Source organism: Lissotriton vulgaris, chromosome 1_2 (genome assembly GCF_964263255.1).
Source record: "Lissotriton vulgaris chromosome 1_2, aLisVul1.2, whole genome shotgun sequence".
Taxonomy (NCBI): Eukaryota; Metazoa; Chordata; class Amphibia; order Caudata; family Salamandridae; genus Lissotriton; species Lissotriton vulgaris.
Genome location: NC_141686.1, coordinates 10,913,433 through 10,934,257, shown reverse-complemented (window position 1 = coordinate 10,934,257; position 20,825 = coordinate 10,913,433). Strand labels below are relative to the sequence as shown.

The 20,825-nt window shown below is 46.2% G+C and overlaps 1 protein-coding gene across 2 annotated transcripts in view; it reads right to left on the bottom strand.

Moving 5' to 3' along the window:
- ARHGAP8 (Rho GTPase activating protein 8) overlaps nucleotides 1-20,825 on the bottom strand; it is an 877,216-nt gene that overhangs the window by 232,893 nt on the left and 623,498 nt on the right. For both annotated transcript variants that reach the window (XM_086952738.1, XM_086952739.1), the window contains one exon: nucleotides 9,103-9,213. In XM_086952738.1, the coding sequence (XP_086808864.1) occupies nucleotides 9,103-9,213 (111 nt within the window). The remainder of the gene's footprint in view (nucleotides 1-9,102; nucleotides 9,214-20,825) is intronic.

The window sequence follows — 20,825 nt, the reverse complement described above, 5'->3', positions numbered from 1 at the left end:
TGATCGCCACAGCCCCCCCAGACTGGAGACCTGGTACGGAGCGATTCAGCGATGGGGAAGGGCAGAGGGTGAGGTCTTGTGCATTGAGGAGGTCAACGCATCCGCAGGCACCCCATCTTCCCCACATGGGACACTCTCCTTGACCATTTTCTCCTGATCACCCGGGAGGACAACTTGCCCCTTTAAATTTAGGGATTCAGGCCCTCGTGGGCAAGAGCTCCAGATCCCCCTGACCCGCTTCCCTACCCCTGGGGGTTCCCTCCGCAACAGCCACAATCTAGTTGGCAGGATGACACACATTCCGTAACCCGCGTCCAGACACCAACTGCATTCCCTGATCAGGTCTCGCCCTATCCCAACTATATGCCCCGCTTAGGCGCAAGGTCTGCACATACCATAACTGAGCTGCTCGCACTGCTAAAACGGCACTTATCTGCAAACTGTTGGACACAGATGCCCACGTTCTGGACTTTCCATCATCTCATGCAGAACATTGGCTTTATGGGCACCCCGTACAGACAATATGTAACATTTGACCTGAGCTGAAAACCCTAATAAAAACACTTGTGCAAAAAAAATGAAAATCTGGCTACAGGGTTGTAATAATTGGTCATGTCTATTTTCAGAGCCATGGAACAAATCCAGAAGCCACTCGTGGTCATTCTGGCATGGACAGTTCACTCATTTTAACACTTTCTTTGTATCTAGCAATTGAAGCAATGCCTGGGTATTTTTTTCTTGTCTTCTTGTTTAAGTGGACCATTGTTCTGATGCTGTACTGGGCCTTTAGATCCATTATAACATTTGATTAGTCCTGGTGGCTTAACCCAGGAGCTGCCTCTCCTAATCTGCAAGCAATAATCTCTATGTAAAACTTCACATCAACAGTGTTAATCTATCAGTAGATTGATGGTCCTAAATGAGGAGTAAAGTAAGTATTTTTTTACTAGCTTTAATATTATTGTCATTTAAGCTCGCACCTGCATGGCCCCTATTGCAACTGTAAAGCAGTCTGGAATCCTCGTGGCGTTCCAAACTGTGTGCAGCGGCTCTGTGGGGATCTGGGGCCAGGACATTTACAACAATCTGGATAGCAGCTTCTTAGGATGCAAACCTGAAGGAGCTGTTTCAACACACAAAGACAGAACACTTCATTCCACCTTTTCCCTCGTCTATCCCCTTTTAAGCAGTCAAGGCAGGGGGTAAAGTTACAATTTTTGCATACGCTCTCAACGCAAACCACAGTTTAAGAGACATCGTTTTAAATAACATGTGTCACATTGTTTTTCAGCGGGCGTGGAGCGAGGCATCGCGTGCTGCACTCTCCATTCGAGAACCCTCAGCTTGTCTCTGCCTCGCACAATAAGAACAATCCACACCTGATATTCGTAGCAAAAAAGTCACTGTTTATTAAGACAGTCAAAACAGATAATCCTATAATTGTACTTATTCCTATAAATAAAACCCATTGACACATTTTACCCCAACATTTTCCATAATCATTGTATACAACCAAAACATTCCCAACAACTTTGTCAAATCCAATCCCCCAAAACTGTACCAACCCAGCATTTAACTTTATTGTCCTCTTTATAAATCCATAACCATTCTTTCTCCTCCCTCCCGCCACCCCCAGAGGGAAAGGATAAGCCCGCTCTAGACTATCCAGACCCCCCCACAGCGCCTAAAAGAATTATGCCTTCTCCTAATCCCGCCCCTTATCACTCAATACGCCCAATCGCACCAGGTGGATTGTACCACCGCGCGAACCCTCCCAGGAGGACACCGGCTCGCGCCAGGTCCCCCTGGGTCCCATCGCGCAATAAGAACAATCCACACCTGATATTCGTAGCAAAAAAGGTCACTGTTTATTAAGACAGTCGAAACAGATAATCCTATAATTGTACTTATTCCTATAAATAAAACCCATTGACACATTTTACCCCAACATTTTCCATAATCATTGTATATAACCAAAACATTAACAACAACTTTGTCATATCCAATCCCCCAAAACTGTACCAACCCAGCATTTATCTTTTTTGTCGTCTTTATAAATCCATAACCATTCTTTCTCCTCCCTCCCCCACCCCCAGAGGGAAAGGATAAGCCTGCTCTAGACTATCCAGACCCCCCACACAGCGCCACACAGGAAAACAGAAGAGTTTTCCTGGCTCCCACCCAAAATAATGAAACAAAATAGGAGAAAACTATTTGACCTTGCTATCACACCACAAATTTTCTCCCCAAAATCTCACCAACAAATCCTTCAAATCCAGCAAGTAGTAGGCTAGACCCATCTGTGACAAATGTACCCCATCATCTCGAAATAAATGTCTTTCAAAACCTACGATGTTTTCATGAGATAAAACCCTAATACCCATAGCCGGACAAAAAGTTTGCATTGCTCGATTCAATTGTTTCCGAGCCTTTTCCACAGCAGTATGGCTACGAGCTCCTCTCCAGTGATGACGAAAAAGAAATTCCGTCCAAACCACCGTATCCTTTATGACAGCCAAGTCCCATTTCATGCGTTTGATAAGGGTTAAACCAGCTAGCTCCACTAGATCATTTTCACCTAGATGAATAATCAATAAATCTGGGAAACACCTCTTTCCTGATAAGTTGGAAAGCAAATGAAACCAAGTACCCCACTTCATCCCCCCCACACCTTTCCAAAATATTCCATGACCCTTCCCATGCAAACCGAACGCTCTACCACAAAGCTGTTTTGCAATGTAGCCAACCACTTGACAAACGAATGTCCTACAATCCAGGACCGCATTTTCTGTGGCAGAGAATTAAATCGCCCGAATGCGAGAAACAAAAAGAGTATTAGGCTTACATCCGTACCTTAAGAACAAGCATCCATTTGCGAACATATCTGGCGCAACAATCTGATTTCCATCTACCTATTCTTTGTATCTCCTCCCAACCCCATCCCAACCTTGACGCTTCAGTGGCAGCGCCAACTCTGAAAGAGTGGGTCCCAAACACAGGGGTTTTTTGCCCCGCCCAGGTTAAAGTTTTCTTCAAAATTGCCAATAACTGAAAAGATGTAATAATACTTCCATCATGATGACAAAAGATTACCCCTTGACGAAAGACCGGAGAAGTCAAGAAAGAAGTCCATTCACCCAAAGGACAACAACCCACAACACCACTCCCTCTCAAATGAATCCATACCCTGTTTCCCATTAGATCTGTTTTCGACTGTTACAACAAAACCTCAACGAACCCTAATGGTCACGGACATCATTCGTTTGCATGCCCGACTTATCCCGCACTCTCAACAATTCAGACCCTGTAAACGCCCCAAAGAACACCCAAATCATACAGAGCCTAAAACGGATCACCGCCCACTATCCTTCCAGCTTGTATGTCTTTGTCCAGGTTCATTTGCACAACATGTGTTAAGTCCTTGACACACTTCAAGTTATCCGCCCCAAACGATAGCATCTAGGCTCTTGATAACCCAAATGAAATCCCACCGCAAAACCTCAGTATAGCTTAGAAGCAGCCTCCATATCTGTACACTGATCAAACACACCGCCATAGCCTGCAAGTCAACTGGGGTATGAGCCTTTGGAACAACCGATTGAACAAACCCTCTGCCTCTGTGTCCCCTCCCAGAGACAAATACATTTTGGTTGGGAAAAACCCATGGGAAATTGGATGCCTCCCTCCACATTGTGAGCACTCATGCTCAAACTTACAAAATTGCCTGGTGCCGGCACCACGTTTGAAATTCCAAAAGGCACCTGCTGCAGGCAAATGCGCTCTTCTCAAAGCCCCTGCCCCCGTGTGGGCGGGACGCCCTATGCAGCAGACGGAACGCATCTACGAATGCATGATTCCAAATCTTGTGTAGTGTTGACAGATAAATGCATACTAAGAGGCATAGCAAGTCCCATATAAGAATTTTTTTTTGTCCGACCACCACTAGTACCTGTATTTTGACCACCCATCAACTCACCCGGAAACAGCCGTTGGACTGACCGCACCGAAATCCTGCGCGTTTGAAACAGGACGTGACCTTGGTGATACATTAGAAACGGACTCTAAAACTCTTATGTTTATTGAAAATCCCTGTCGACTACACCCAAGGCAGCAGAATTGCCACCCGCTAAAAGTCTGGTCCAAGCAGCCCACCATTGATGCTTACCTGCCGTTAGCTGAGTAGCCCGCTTATGACTCCTGTGGATCATCTCTGTCGATCCGAACACCACGCCGATCTTGATCCGACGAGAAATCCGCTCTTGATCTCTACAAAAATACTAGAAGAAAACATTGTACCCCGATCCCCCCCATCCAACTCCTGAGGGTAGACCAAAGGAGTCGCCTTATGTACCATACTCTCCATAATATTCTCATCATATTCATTAGTATTGTCAAACTGTCCCAACATGTATCACATAGCCAGCCCTATTAGAAAAAACTGGTGCTCAGCATAAGACCGTCCCCAATTCCACCATCATAATCTCTCCAAAAGGTCACAGGCCTCCGCTGAGAGAGCCCAGCCGTTGTCTCAAAAACCGCTCTAGATACGCCTCCAGAAGAAATAGACCCCCCAAAAGCCGCACTGTGCTCCGCATAGGGGAAAGATGAAGCACTAGAACCCGACCAATAGGATGAGTGCGCCACAAACATCCATACCGCTCTGGCATGAAATCGCTGCCTACTTACCCAATGCATGATCCTTTAAGGGACCCGGAGCCTCCACCGGCGATAATGGAATGTTCAGACCACATTGTCCACTTTGCGGCCCAACATCAGTCAAAGTCCACCATAGGGTGGCACGTTGGGGGGCGGGATTCCGGAAAATGGAACAATGTCTGCACGAGGACCACCTTGTACTGCAAGGTCTTGGCCTGGACCCTTACAGGCCCAAAATCTATAACCTGTCACACATAGCCTGCACCCTCAACAAAAGTATCTGGAACCCCCATTTCCGCAATGAAAACCATGTATTTATAACCTAACGCAGCTTTTGACCCTAGGGGGCCAATAGGCTTGGGCATCTGTGCATACTCAAAACTGGCCGTACCCCCTGTAATCCCCCCCCCCCCCCCCCACCTTCCCGGCAATCCTCAGCAGTTCGTGGAGATAGGCTGTCTGTGTCCTCCAAATGTCCCCCCTCAGCCCCTTCGCTGTCCTCAGGGTAATCCACCAGGGGTGCACAGCGTCGTTCATCCAAAAACGGAGGGGCTATATTAATCCTAGGTGCAGCGCTCTGGCCATGAGCTCCATGCTGAGAAAAATTGCCTGACACTAATCCTCCTTGTGTATGCAAAAAACGCTTCTGTCTCTGATACAAACTGGGCATTCACCAGCTGGTTCTCACCTGCTATTCTCCCCATTCTGACAGAGAGCCAGCACACTGCACCTGCCCCCCAGAGCCTCTCCTACCACTCCTGTGCACAGCCCGCCTTACACGCTAAGACAATAATGCCCCCCAACTGCTCCTGAAGTGTTGCCGACAGTGACACAGCTCAAGGCCTCACCTTGTTAGCGCGGGTGCTTCTTCCTGCCGGGTGCCTCTTACACGATAATACCGGCCTGTTCTTGTCAGCAAGCGTCTGCAGCAGTATGCAGGTCAAGGCAGGCATGCATGCTGCCAGCACAATGACTGACCCCTACCACCACTGAACGCCATGGGCGTTTCGAGCCAGTCTACAATTCGGAAGCTGCTCCTAGCCGCAAAAAAGGTCTCCGCGCCCCGCCTCCAGAATTCCTCTTACTGCATCTTTAACGACGCGGTCGCCCTCCGTTCTCGAAGGAAACCCCTCTTCAGTGAAAAACTTCTACGAAATAACGCCAGTCAACACGCGCTCCTCCCACAAGCTACGAGACGCCACCTCCACCCACCTACACCGACGTCATTCCCGCCCTCCTCACTCCCCAAATGCCTTCTCCTAATCCCGTCCCTTATCCCTCCCTACGCCCAATCGCACCAGATGGATTGTACAACCGCGCGAACCCTCCCAGAGGGACACCGGCTCGCGCCAGGTCCCCCTGGGTCCCATCATGCACGCGCGGCACCGCACACACCTGCAATCCGCCCGCGCTTCGCTGGAGACTTCTGCTTCCTCTTTGTACGCATGCTCATCAGCAATGCTTCCGCTGCTCCTAACCTAGAAAGGGGCCTCCATGGCACAGTGCAGGGCCCTTTAAAGCAATGCCGCAGTCCTGCAGCCACCATGCACCTCACTCATCGCTTCTTACCCAGCTCAGTTCTGGTTACTAGGAGCGCACGCATCACCACATTAAAGGTTTATTAAAACAGGCACTCCTAATCAATTCTGACAAACTACTACGCCCTCTACAGCCTGTAAACCAAATCGCAGGCACTCATAGCTTGATTTAAACGCTCACAATTTCCGTGCACAGCTACAATTCCCAGCTTTCAAATTTGCACTCACTGCATAGCACTCCTTACCACTTGCTACCAAGATGGATGTTTCCCAAGCATTAATGGAGCTACTGTGTTTTCGCTCACAACCAGGCCCAGAATCCTTTGAGTGGGAAGATTGGACTGTGATATTTTCCAAATATATTGAGACATTAGATCCTCAAAATTTCTGATCAAGCAGGAAAAAAGCTTTACTGTTGAGCAATTCAAGGAAAGAAGGGTTGCAAGTTCAAATATTTGCTGCCAGCAATGGATGCAACAATGGTGATTTTTCCAGATGTGTACAAAGAAGCAAAAAATGTAAGTCTGGTCATGGTTACATTTACAGATAAAAATCTGTAAAATGTAGCCATGACCAGAAATACATTTTACACACAACAGCCAAGGTTTGACGAGACAGTGGATGAATTTGTAGCGTTTTAAGGAAACTTTCAATCAAGAGCCAGTTTGGGCCTATGGCAGATAGATTAAAAGACCATTTTTTTTAAATGCCTCAGCAAAGCAATTATGGGCTGCAAATAGCCTGTCACTGAAGAGAGCATTGCGATAGCCAACGTGGCCTATGAGCCGGAGATCTGCATAAGGGAACTGCAAAAGATGGAATATCAAAAGACTGGGGTAGCAGTTTCTGCGAAGGTTAACAGTGAGGTGGATCAAATAAAAAAAAGAGAACTTGTTTTGACTGCAGGCATCTGGCTGATCAAGCCAAGAGTGGACAGGCACAACTAGTTCCTCTGGCAAAGGAAGTGTTAAACAAGATCATAGATATTGCAGGCACTATCATGGCCCAAAAGGACATGGCCTAGGTGCATCAGCTTAACAGACAGACTGCGTTTACGGACCTGTGAATGAAAAAACATTTGTTTGACCAAGGCGTCAATCCTTTTGGATTCTCTTTGGCTGGACTTGACCCGACTAGGTCTCTTCAGGCCCCCAGGTGTGCGGCAGAATATGCTGATTTTGCCCACTTGGCTTGGAATTGCGGTCCTATACTTACTTTTTTGGGAGGCCGTTCACTCCACACTATCACACATGACGGGACAGGCACTCACCTGTGCCCAGTATTGGCCCTTTTAGGTTATTTATGTTATGTTAGGCCAATACCGGCAAGTGTTCGACACTTTACCGCAATTGCATTGTTGCTGGCCAAGCAGCAAGTTGCTCTACATTGGTGCAATGTTTCCTGCCCTACCGAAGCAGCATGGATACGTGACTCGACATATTGTGATATTACTAGTGGAGTGTATGCCTCTTTACAGCCTCCCTCTTCGCGACCAAAGTACATATGGCAACCGCTCAAAGACTATTTGTTACTTTCAACCCTGACACTGATGAGGATATTGAAGCCTGTTCTGTACCTCGATGATCGCAGATGGATGGCATATACCCTATACTTCTGTTATGTATGTCTATAATTTACTATATCATTGTGCATGTTTTATATTTCCCTCGGATGTCCTAGCACCTGTTATTATTTCCTCCCACAGGCACTTCTTTTCATATTTGAGTGGTCTCCTCTCTACGTGACTATAATGTGCAGTTCACAATGTCAATGTGATTTCCCTACCTCTGTATCTTCTATTGGTTTATCTTTTTTTGTTCTGGATGTTATAAATTGCCATGAATAAAGATATTAAGAAAACATCTTTTTGGATTCTCTATTCGGAGGAGGGTGGGAAAGGTATAAGGATTCATTGCAATAGTCAACCCCTGAACAAGAGGGCTCCCCGGAGAGCCCTCACCAGGCGCCGGCCTATGAAGTCCGGCCATTTGCCTCTTCAAAGGAGGGCAAGAACATGGTTTTGGCCAGGAAGCTATCAGAGCGTCTACGAAGGCATTGTTAAATGGAAGTAGGGACACATATGTTGCTGGCCCAGGCTACAGAATTTCTGTAGACACATTTGTTATAGCCTCAATAGAGGGCACCAGTAACTTTAGCACTCCGGCTGCTCTTCGAACCACAACTGGAAAGGAGATCCTCGCTTCCATTGATGGACCATGTGGCAAGTCACGCTCTGAATTAGGTGAGGCATCAAACTTTCTAGTGTACTGTAAATAAAGGTATAAGACCCCAACAGTGTAATACAGTCGAACATGCTGCCCCCCTCAACGTCATCATCAGCATCTTGGAGTGCACCCTGCTCTGTACAGGGTCAGAGTAAAAAACCCCTAAAGTTATATAGTTTCTGAAACTAATATCTACACAGGATCACAAGTGCCTTGTTACGCTCACAAATAAGTGTCACTCAAAGTGAAACGTCAGGCATTAAAGTGTCACATGAACACACTGCAAACATGAGAATGTCACTCATATTCAAATTGAAAACATTGCAGCTATGTCATAGTCGCTCAGCCTTAAAGGTTTTGTATTGCACTGAAGACAACATTGAGAATGGCAGGAGCCAAATAATACGCCTGCAGTTAACATGGAATCAGCTCTAGAAGGTTAAAAAAAATCACTGAAGCTGTAATGGACGTTAGTAGGAACAATTCCGTAGATTGAATGCAAGGACTGCCGAAGGAACAGAGTGGCTCTTCTGACTATGGCCCCAAATGCATACACATAAGATTAACACGATTTGAGTTCAGCAGTACAACAACACAGAGCAAACAACACATAACAGACATCACGAGTGTGCAAAGCAATCATCTGTTGAATAGCCGCAGGGATGAGAGATGTTTTTGCTTACTACTGAAGGCTGACTCCGAATTGTTGCATCGGAAGAGGAGGTCGTGGTGGCGGGATCTTCGATGAGCGAGGTGAAAGTCCTTTGTGTTTACTCTGCAGCTTTTCATCATGTCTAATATTAGAAGGGAACAGGAAAAGAATAATATCCTTAAGTGAGAAATGTGCCTTAAGTACAATGTGTAACTTTTAAATAATAATTTAGACAAAGTATACACACACACACACACACACATATATATATATATATATATATATATATTTTTTTTTCACTGAAAAAACCATAGGCTTCACACACGTTAACGTTAGGAATTAGCATTTAAAAAACCTTAGAAATTCACGGAAAAAAACATAGGTTTCACCCATGTTATGGTTAGCTGGGCATTTCTCTCATACAAAACCATTGAAATTCCCTTGTTATAGTTAGTTTAGCTAACTATAACTTGCGCGCCCGCAATCCACTGCTGATGACGTCACATATTACATCACTCATGACATGGTCAGTGATATCACTCATGACATCACTCATGACATCTCAAATGACATCACTGATGACATCATCCAGTGAATGTGTGTCTTTCTGAAAAATAAATATTTTTTAAATATTATATCTAAAGGTTGATTGAACAATAAATGGGTAAATAAGTGTTTAAATGGATGTTTTTTTGTAAAATTGATTGTATAACTGACTTATTAAGTGTATCTTAGTGAATACATGTATTAGCGAGTAATGTTTAAATATGCAAATATCTATCACTGCATGGGTTGGTGAGTACATGAGTGTGTATGTGGGTTATTAGTTGTTTTTTTGAGTATCAGTATGAGTGTCTGTATGGTTCGCTGTGGGATATTACTTAGTGCATAGATGCATGAATAAATGACTCACTGTTTGTATGTATTTTGAAGACAGCATGTGCGCAGGACTATATGGGTGGATGAGTGTGTGTATGGGTGTGTTAGTGAGTGAATAACTGTCTCAATGGTGTCTTTATTAGTAAGTACATATGTTTTAAACTAGTATATGTGAGCATTGATGTATATAAGTGAGTATATATGAGAGTGAAAGATTGGAAGCGTTGTTGTATAAATAAGTATGTGTTTCTATAAGTGATTGTTTAAGAGAGTAAGTATGTGTAGGTTTCTGTAGAAGTGTAGTTTTGTATGTATAGCTGTATATGCAAGTAAATGGATGTTTTTTTGTTGCATGTGTGATTATGTGTGTGAGTAACCCTATGGATGAGTATTAGTGTGTAACAGGATGTATAGTTGTTTGAGAACATATGTATGAGTTACTATATAGAACTATTGGTGAATGAGTGAATACGTATGTAGATTTTGGAATTACTGAATAGGTTCATCTAACTGGTATAGGTAGCTCCATTGTTTTGAAAATTTTAGTTTCTATTTTTCAATCTGTTTATCAAAGGTTATATTAGGGTGAGAGGAGGTCTACCACTCTTTCACAAGGATGATGTCATCAGTGATGTCATTTGAGATGTCATGAGTGATGTCACTGACCATGTCATGAGTGATGTAATATGTGATGTCATCAGCAGTGGATTGCAGGCGCGCAAGTTATAGTTAGCTAAACTAACTATAACGGGGGAATTTCAATGGTTTTGTATGAGAGAAATGTCCAGCTAACTATAACATGGGTGAAACCTATGGTTTTTTCAGTGAATTTCTAAGGTTTTTTAAATGCTAATTCCTAACTATAACGTGTGTGAAACCTATGGTTTTTTCAGTGAATTTCTAAGGTTTTTTAAATGCTTATTCCTAACTATAACATGGCTGAAACCTATTATTTTTTTCAGCGAATTTCTAAAGTTTTTTAAATGCTAATTCTTGACTATAACGTGCCTGAAACCTATGGTTTTTTCAATGACTATATATATATGCACTGGAAAACTAAACACCCACTTCCTTTACAAAGAAATAAAAAATTTGCATCTCTACAAACTCTGTAATTTTTCAAGCTTTTCATCTTCCGCTCAATGTACACGTCATCCACACAAACAAACATCTAATTGCTGCATTCCTTAACTGTGATTTTCAACTATTCTTCTATTTTATATTCATATTCAAAGTGCAAACCCTTTATAGAGCCTTTTTGTTGTAACTACTGTTCCAGGAATTCTGCTCATACACAGAACTGTGCATAAAGACTTAGGACCTCAGTGTATTACGGTGTTCCAAAACCCACCTTACTACACAAACAACCTACCAGACTAGCAATCAGTGACTCATTGGTTATTCGCCTTAGAGCAGTGTTTCCCAAACTGTGGTCCGCGGACCCCCATGAGTCCCTCACGCATTCCCAGGGCGTCCGCAGGCAGCAGTTTTAAAAGCACTGCAAAGTATCTTGTTTAATTACCAGTTTTCAAAGAACAATAAAAATGTGAAGATAACAACAGTGATTGAGTTCCCTGCTGGAGAGACATGAGAGTTTTGTCCAGTGACAGCTGTGACTGAACTAATGTAACACAGAGGGTTATTATGCCTACTGCAAAGAAGTGTACCATACATTTTAAAAAACAGTATTTGATATGCATCGGTCAGTGGGTTACTGCTTTTGTCACACAGATTCTTTTGTTACACTACAGTTCATAAGTGACAATCGTAATCTATCACAGTGACCAAAAAACTGCCATCAAACAACTGCTTGCAAACTGCAAGGTACAAGTTAGTGACATGCTTTTTCAGTCTTTCAGTATCCTGATGCTTCTAAAAAGGTTTCTTTGGGTGGAAATACATTTTTATTGTTGAAGTCAATGCTAACCACTGTGTTATGTTCTGACTCCTGAGTTTGTGCTTCTCCAGACCAGACTCCTTGGCTTAACAACACACTCTACTACTTCCGAAACGCAAGGCTGCACCATATTTACAAGAATATGGTGCAGCCCTGCATTTCCCCTGCACTGGCGCTACATTTAATAGGGGAAGATTGTTTATGTGCAGGAAGGTCCCCCTTCCTGCACATAAACAATATTGAAATGTCATTTTCTCACTTCTATGTGTACTGCTTAATGCATCACACATGGAAGTTACAAAATGTCTTTTTTTTAAAGATTGTTTATGTGCAGAAAGGGTCGCCTTCCTGAACATAAACAATCCAAGGCGTTTTACAAAAACGAGGAGAAATGAAGCATTTCTCATTGTTTCGCCAAGTAAGACCAGGTTTTCCCTGGCCTTAATTTTGGCCCTGCTGTGTGACGTTTTGCGAGAACGTCTCATTCAGTTAGAAAGTATATCTCATGCAAACCACTCAGGGCCTCTCAACTCAGAAACCTCTGAAGGGGGAGCAAATAAGCCCTGGTGCTGGCAGCTAATTTTTGGACCCAGCTCCTGGATTTGGTGGCAATAACAGAAGTTCACTCGAGCAGTAACTGCACAACCAAAGGTGTCTATTAACTCACTCCGACTATTTAGGGAAATTATTCCAATACATTAGTGACATTCCACGGTCTAACACTCTAGCAGTGAGATGCCATCGAGCAGGTTCTGTGTGAATCCCAGAGACATTACCGCCTTTCCAAAGTTTCCTTTGAGCATCGAGTCCAATAAGGACACTGAGATTCCATGACACAAAGTATATGTTAATTAATGGCAGAGTTGTCAATGGCCGAAAATGCATTACCAGTTGCACGAACTAGGCCTTTCTGAAATTATAATCCCCCTAAATTTCCTGAAAGTGCACAGATGAAACTGCAGAGCAGATGTGCCCTGGACAAAATAGCTTCCGGTGCATTCTGTGTAGAATTATTAGAAAAAATGCAGGAAGTTTGAGTCGAACGAATTTATGTGCATGTTGTGTGTGACTACTTCAAAGTTACCTTTTGTTTAATTTATGGACCAGAGGTGTCTGTAATGCAGAACGTGGAAACCTTTCTGGACTGCGTCCCATTAAACAATATTTTACACTCTTAGCAATCAATTTATCTTGCAATCATTAGATGCTGCAGCACGTAAATGAGAAAAAAAACAGTAACAAGGCCTGTGTCACACACCAATGAAAAATTGCTTCTGTAAGTTTTTGAGTAAGTGTGCAGTTTTTGTAATTTACAAAGTTCAAGGGTTATTCTGGACAGCTGCTGCATTTACATATTTATTTTGGCATGTAAATACATAAGAACAATTACCTTGCACTTGCTTTTCTTTTTTTTTTTTACCCACAGGAAATATATTTCTCCATTAAAGAAATCTCTTCCCATGCACCCAACAAATTCTAGGGTTCCCATCCTGCACACAGATTTACCCCAATCCTTGATAAGAGTAAATCTCCAGCCGCCACCAAGGTTGGAGAATGCCTTGTACATATTCGTGAATTCTCTCAAACTTACAATGTCTGCTAACTTTTAAAGGCGCCGCGGTCGTAGAACAACCAACTCCATGGGGGCAGATCTGCGTACATGTGGTTTGACACCATATTAGATTAGTACAATATTACGTGTGACCAAGGGGCATATGTATGAAGCCCATTCCTCGTTCGCAAACGGGACGATTCTCAGAATCCGCCCGTTTGCGAACGGGAAAAAGCCTTTTAGGATGTATCATCCCAAAAGGCCCTCGCAAAATAGGGAATCACAAAATTTGCGTTACCTTATTTTGCAAAAGCAATTTGCGATTCCTTAAATGCGATGTAAAAAGCACCCAAGTGGTGCAATTTCTCCTTAAGAAATCGCAAATTATTACCAACTTCAAGTTGGTGGTTATTTGCGATTTGTTTGAAAATTCACTTTTTGCATTTTTCAAATTGCCAAGTGGCGCACATATATGCCCTTAGCGCATGTATGTGTGCCACATGTGCACACATGTACATTTCAGGGGTGCAACAGGGTGTCCTTTTGACACCCTGGCACCCTTGAAATTGCATTCTGAATTTGCGAATCTCTAATTGCGAATTGCGAATTGAGACTGTTTTCCCACTCATTCCTATGAGCCTCTAGGCCCATAGGAATAAATGGGGAGGTATTCCTTAATTGCAAATCGCAATTAAGGAATATGTAGGATTTGCAAAATTATTTGCAAATCCTACATACATAGCGTTTTGCGATTCTCAAATAGCGATTCTCTAAAAATCGTTATTTGAGAATCGCGAATGTATCCTTTGATACATATGCCCCCAAATCACTTCAGAAATTTGCGGCGCAAATGACTTTGGGAATCGGCTCTTTAAATGCACTTAGCTAACAAAGCAGAAAGCGTTGAAAAGGTCAAGCACAAGTCTCAACACACCAGCATTATTTGCACAGGTATGTAAAAATGTCCAAATCAACGCCAATCAAGTGTTTTCTTCCCTTCCAATCAGAAAGGAGGAAAGCTGAATCTATAGTAGCCATGCTGCTGCCGTGCATTATTTTCTTGGCTTTATGGTGCGGCACTGAAGACTGGTGCTGCACTGAAAACAGTTTATCAGAGATATTTATCTTGCTCACGGTCCTAGCTCTGCCAAAAAGTCCATTAAAACACATCATATTTGGGAGGGCGTGGCTAGTGCCCGACGGAGATGGTCGCTTAGGAGCGGCGCTCCAGACTCAAGCGGCTTTCAAGCATGGAAACTACCTAACTGAGGAATGCTTTGTCCTGCAAATGCACAGTTATGTGGGATCTACGGGGAAGGAAGTAACCCCAAAGCTCCAGTAGAAGAGATGTAAAAGTATTATTTATTTTCATAAATGAGGCCCACAACGGAACGAACGTGCAGATGCCACAGGAAACTGTTGTGTAGCCAGTGCTGGAAACACAGCCCGTCACTCTGAGCTGTGGAGTAAAGGCTCATTAATTAACTGAGGACGCAGAGAAGATGAGAAGACTTCAATCAGACCGCGGACACCCTCGGTCTGTGTGATATCGGGTAGGGTCACACCGCTGTTGGGGCATGGTCTGACGCGTGCGTCTGTGGCACGAGCACCGCAGGCTTAGAGCTCTCAATCGTGGCCGCCACAAAACTGGGAAGCGGGGTGCGCCCTCCATCGTCGCCAGTTGTTGTGTCTCCAAGGCCGGGAACATGGCCCGTCACTCTGATCTGTGAGGAAAGGCTCATTAATTAAATGAGGACGCGGAGCCTGTAAAGTGTGTGAACTGCTCCAGTGTTCGCAGGCCAACTGACGTCACGTCCACGGAAGCCTCTTCATTGCCCAAAAGTCACCTGACACAGGATTCTACCATCAGGCATGGAAGTCGTGGGGAACACAGCTCAAACACCTCTCTCAATCACCCTACTGGTCGCATCCATTCCGTCATCTCTGCGACATTCCTACCCAAAAATAAACAAATATGCAATGGTCACTGCATTAATATACATCAGAGCAAAACACATTGGTGTAAACCAGAACAGTCTTACGTGAAGTAGTCCTCCAACTTTTGCATCATCTCAGGATTCTGTCGGGGCGATACTGGGAGCTGCGGTGCCCACTCAGGCTCCTTCAGTGGCGTCGACCTGAGAAACTCCCATAAGCTCGGGAGTGCTCCTTGTTGGATCAGGGCCCAGATCCTCAGTGGAAGCACCATCCAGTACAAGTCCATCACCAGAAGCAGGACTTTGGGTGCGGTCGGGCACGGGTTCCTCTTCATTTTCATACTCTAGTCTTCCTTCAGCCCCAGACTGGGGCAGGCCCAGATCCCCTCAGAGCTTCCGGCAACGGGTGCAAGGTCTTGAAGTAGGAAATGTTCCGGGTCACCGTCCCACCACCCCTCCTGACCATGACTCAAGTGCCCTTCAGATGGACAATCACCCAAGGATTCTTCTCATATGGTAGCTGGAACTTGCTGTTTGTTAGACGATTCTTTAGCAGGACTGTGTCACCTACTTTCAGTTGCGCTGGCTGAGCTCTCCGACGTCTGCTGACTTGGGCATTTGCACTCTGCCTGTGAGCATCAACCTGCTTATCGTTCGGACCTTGTGGGCACCACCTTGGGGATGTAGGATTGAGTCAGTGACTTTCCGGCCCATGGACAGATGCCCAGGGGCAATTCACGTGGTGGAGTGAGGTGCTTGTCTGTAGCTTCTTAGAAACATGAAAATGACGAGCTCTACTGACTGATGGCGTTCACGACCTATTCGTATCACCTTGTTCAGAGTCCGCATAAATCTTTCCACCTCCCAGTTGGCTTGCGGCCAATGAGGGGTGACTCTCCAGTGTCAGATACCTAAGGACGTCAGATAGGTGGCCATTTCCTGACCCTGGAACTGGGGTCCGTTGTCTGTTTTCAATTCTTGAAAAATGCCATGAGTCGCCAACACCGTCTCACTGTCAGGGACTGCGGTGCCGTCCTCCGCCAACAAGAGGACGCAACTCTGGTCTCCGGAGCGCGATTCCAGTCAGCGGCTGTCACAATCGTGCTCTGGTCACCCTGATGTCCGCACCCGTACTGCCTGCAATCGCCCAGCGTGTACTGGGTCGGTACTGCCCCAAATGTATTTCAAAATCTCCAGCGCTGCAGTTAGGTAGTGGTGCGGTGCACCTAGCGAGCTGTTGCTCCTTACGCCCGTTCGAGCGGGTAGGTAGCTGTGTGGGTGGTAGGCCTCGCGCTGGCCCCCGCTGACACCCCTGTAATCCCTGTGGAATTCTTGGGAGTTTTGTGGTGTCACAGGGCTGCGCGCCCAGTAAGGCTTGTGCCTTTGGCCCTATAATTACACTGAGTGACCCTCAGCTTTAAAACTACACGTTTCACGTGGGTGTGATTCCTGGGTCTTTCCCAGTGCTTGTTCCAGTCGCTTGTGAGGTGCTAGTGTGTTGAGAGATGGAGGAGGAGTATTATGAGGAGGAGGACTCCTTGGCCTATTTGCAATGGGATGACGATTTTTATAATAAGGTGGACAGCTCCATTTATAAAGCGGTCACAGAGCTCACGACACATGAAGCAGCGCCTAGCTGATAAAATTGAGCAATTATGTGGGAAGGTGGGACAAGCCCAGCCTGCGGCCTGGTACCCTCAGAAGGCGCGGCGCAACCTCCATCAGAAGGACAGGGACCCCCACCTCTAAGAAAAGATGCGAGAAGGTGGTTGATTCAGATGCTTATGAGCACCTTAAGCAGGCGTTTCTAGAGCACACAGCCCCAATAGTTTTGCCATAGTGCCCGCCGCCTTTGGACGAAGTCCCACAGCCAGCTTCCGCCGAGACACAGGAGGGAGACACTCCAGATGCTTCTGATGATGAAGCGGGCTCTTCCAGGTCGTGGCGCCCGGCAGGGTCTACTGACCCTCCGAAGACCGGCATCGCGGATATGCTAGACCCAGACGACATAGTCCACCCCAGATCGGCAGAATGGGTCCCCGCAGAGAGGGTCGCATTATACTTGGCTTCTCACCTCCGGAAACCATTGGAAAATGAGGCTCAGAGTAGGTTGCGAGCAGAATGCCCTCGACCTACCCTGGATGGGAAAGTGTCACTCACCCCTGAGATTGAGAGTAAAATGGCTACCTTTCTGGCAAAATTTATTAAGGACCTTAAGAAGGGGATAGATCGATCATGGCGTGCATGCCAAGACAAATTGTTGGACGCCATTGGTCCAATGACTAAAATATTGGACATGGCAGAGGAGGCCCGTAGCTCAGGCTCCTTAATTGACCCAGAGGTTCTGTCTGCATGGGCGCAGCGCGCGATATGCTTTATGGGCAACGCTAATTGCGCGCTCTCGACGGAGAGGCGTAGATCTCTTTTGATTAAGGTTGACCCCAAACTTGGGGACCTGGTATGTTCAGAGAGGCGGGGGCATCGGCACAAGGAGGTTTGTCTGGAGAACCGTTTATCAAAGAGCTTGGGAAGTTCGTTGCCATGTTTACCTCGTTGGACAAGGCTCAGGCTAATATTAAAAGGGTGTTCAGCCCTCGGGTTTTCCGAGGGGCCGGTCGGGGAAGGAGCCGCCCACCCGGCCGTGGCCAGAACCAACAGCCCCAAGACAGGGGGCAAGGCTCCAGGGCGGACAATACCAAACAGACCAGAGATTCAGCAACTTTTACCCTACCAGAGGGCAACGCTTCTGCGGCCGCGGATACAGAGGCAACAATGGCAATACCACCGGTAAGTGTTTTGTCCGCAGCGCAGGTGCGAGTTGGGCTCCTCCGGCTGGTTTCTCCCCGCTTGGGAGGCGCTGACCGGGGACGCTTGGATACACCAGACGATCAAGGGGTTCCAAATAGAGTTTTATGGCTCCCCCGTCAATTCTGTTCTCCCCGTCCAATAGTGTGCTGCGAGGCAGACACTGCTATGGTGGACAAAGAGATGACTGAGTTGCTCTGGAAAGGGGCAGTATGTCGGACAAAGGTACACCCCAGGGGTTTCCTCAGCAACCTTTTTCTAGTGGACATGGTAGACGGGGGTCGGAGGCCGGTTATCAACCTCCGGGAGTTCAACGAGTGGCTGGTGTACAGGCACTTCAAGATGGAGGGCATTCACCTGCTTAGGGATGTTCTCCTGCCACTCGATTGGATGGTAAGGCTAGATCTGAAGGACACGTACCTGGTGGTACCGATCTTTCCTTCGCACAGACAATTCCTTCAGTTTCAGGGTCAGGCTTACGAGTTCTGCTGCCTTCCGTGCGGGCTTTCATCGTCCCCGTGGTGCTTCACTAAGGTCCCCAAGCCGGCGGTGGAATACCTGAGAGCACATGGGGTCCGCTTGATGGTCTACTTGGACGATATGCTTCTCCTGAATCAGAGCCAGGAGCAACTGCGGGAGCAGTTGCAGATGACGGTTTCCCTCCTTCAGTCTCTAGGGTTCGTGATCAACGACCAGAAGTCCCTCTTGATTCCGACTCAGAAAGATTCCTTTCTAGGGTTTGTGACAGACTCCATTTCGGCCACGCTCAGTCTGCCCTCCAAGAAGGTGGCAAAGATCCGCCACGAGATCTGGCAGACTTTGGCCAAACAGGGGACATCTCTGCAACAGATTGCACGCCTAGTGGGCCTTTTCTCCGCGTCCATTCAGGCAATCTTTCCGGGCCCTTTGCTTTAGCAGGCTCTTCAATGTTTGAAGGCACACCACCTTCGCAAGGGTCTCACGTACTCGCAGGTGGTTCCTTTGCCAGTGGAAGTCCGCGAGGAATTGGAGTTGTGGTTGTCCCACATGGAGGCGTGGAACGGACAATCGATCTTTGGTTCCGCCCCCAACCTGGTGATAGAGTCGGATGCCAGCCGTTTCGGCTGAGGGGCTCGGTGTGGGGAGTCTTCCACCGACGGAAGGTGGTCTCCTCAAGAGCAACTGCTTCACATTAACTGCCTGGAGCTTCTGTCAGGTTCCTTTGCGGTGCAGTATTGGACCAAAGACCGGGTCCAGGCCTCAGTCTTACTAAAGATGGACAATGTGTCGGCGGTCAGGTATATCAATCACGTAGGCGGTACGCGATCGAAGTATCAGAGTATCTCCCAGGGAAGGAGAATTTGGTGGCGGACTGGCATTCCCGCTATCTCCGGGACACCAGCGTTTGGAACCTAGATCTGGAGATTTTTGAGTTCCTGCAGAAACGTTGGGGTCCATTCTGCATCGACCTATTTGCTTGCAGGCTCGATTTACAACTTCAGCGGTTCTTCAGCTGGAGACCGGACCCTCTGGCAGTAGCATCGGACGCGTTCAGCCAGGACTGGAGTCGAGAGATCGGATTTGCGTTTCCCCCCTTCTCCATGATCACTCGGACTGCGGCCCAGGTTCACAGGCAGGGCACGTCCGTGGTTCTGATAACGCCGTTTTGGAGGTCGCAAGTTTGGTTTCTGGTTCTACTATAACTTTCTTGGGATTCTCCAATCCGACACCCCACACTCCCCATCTCCTGTTGAATCCGGAGGGGAGTCCTCAACAACTGGTGGAGGAAGGCTCACTCCAGGTTATGGCTTGGCGGATTTCAGGCAACGCTGGAGACTGCCGGGCCTTTCGGGGCATGCTGAACTCCTACTGTCCAGAGCTTGGGCAGACAGTACTTCCAAACATTACTAGTCGGCTTGGACCTGATGGGTAGATTGGTGTATGCGCCGGGAAGTGGATCTCGTGGTCGCAGACTTAATTCATGTTTTGAATTACCTGGCTGAGTTGGCTCAAAATGGTTTGGATTATAGATCAGTAAATACTGTGCATTCGGCGATTTCGGTGGACCATGCTCCTTTGGATGGAGTGCCGTAGGAGAGCACCCGTTTGTGTGCAAACTTCTCAGGGGTTTTTGATTATCCTTACCCCCTGAGCCCAGTTATTCCGTCCTTTGGGATGTGAATCGGGTTTTGAATCTTTTGCTATCATGGCAGCCAAATCGCTTTCTCTCTAGGAAGGAGTTATCGGCTAAATTGGCTATGTTGTTGTGCTTAGTATCCTGTAGGAGAGTTTCGGATGTCCGGGCATTGGTCGTTACAGCCAGAGTTTTTTCCCCTAGAAGGGGTTACTTTCACGGTGAGTAGACATACCAAGTCCAATACTCGCACGGTTTCCTATTCGGCTTTTGTTCTGAGTTTCTGCTGTATACTGATGATTCACAGATGTAAAGTCTCCTTTGCCTGGGTCTATTAGCAATGTGTTGTCCTTACAATTGCCTGTAGCTATTTTTTAACCTTGGATGTTATTATTGTGGTTAATTGGTGTATGCTCTTTCAGAGAATGAAAAAGCCAAACAGAATGCTTTATCGAGGGAGAGATCCTCCAGCGAAGAAAGAGTATGTGCAGAAGAATACACAAGGATTTATGGGCTGACCTACATGGACATTGTAGAAGGACTTTGTTTTAGACTGTTTTCTGGAAAATTG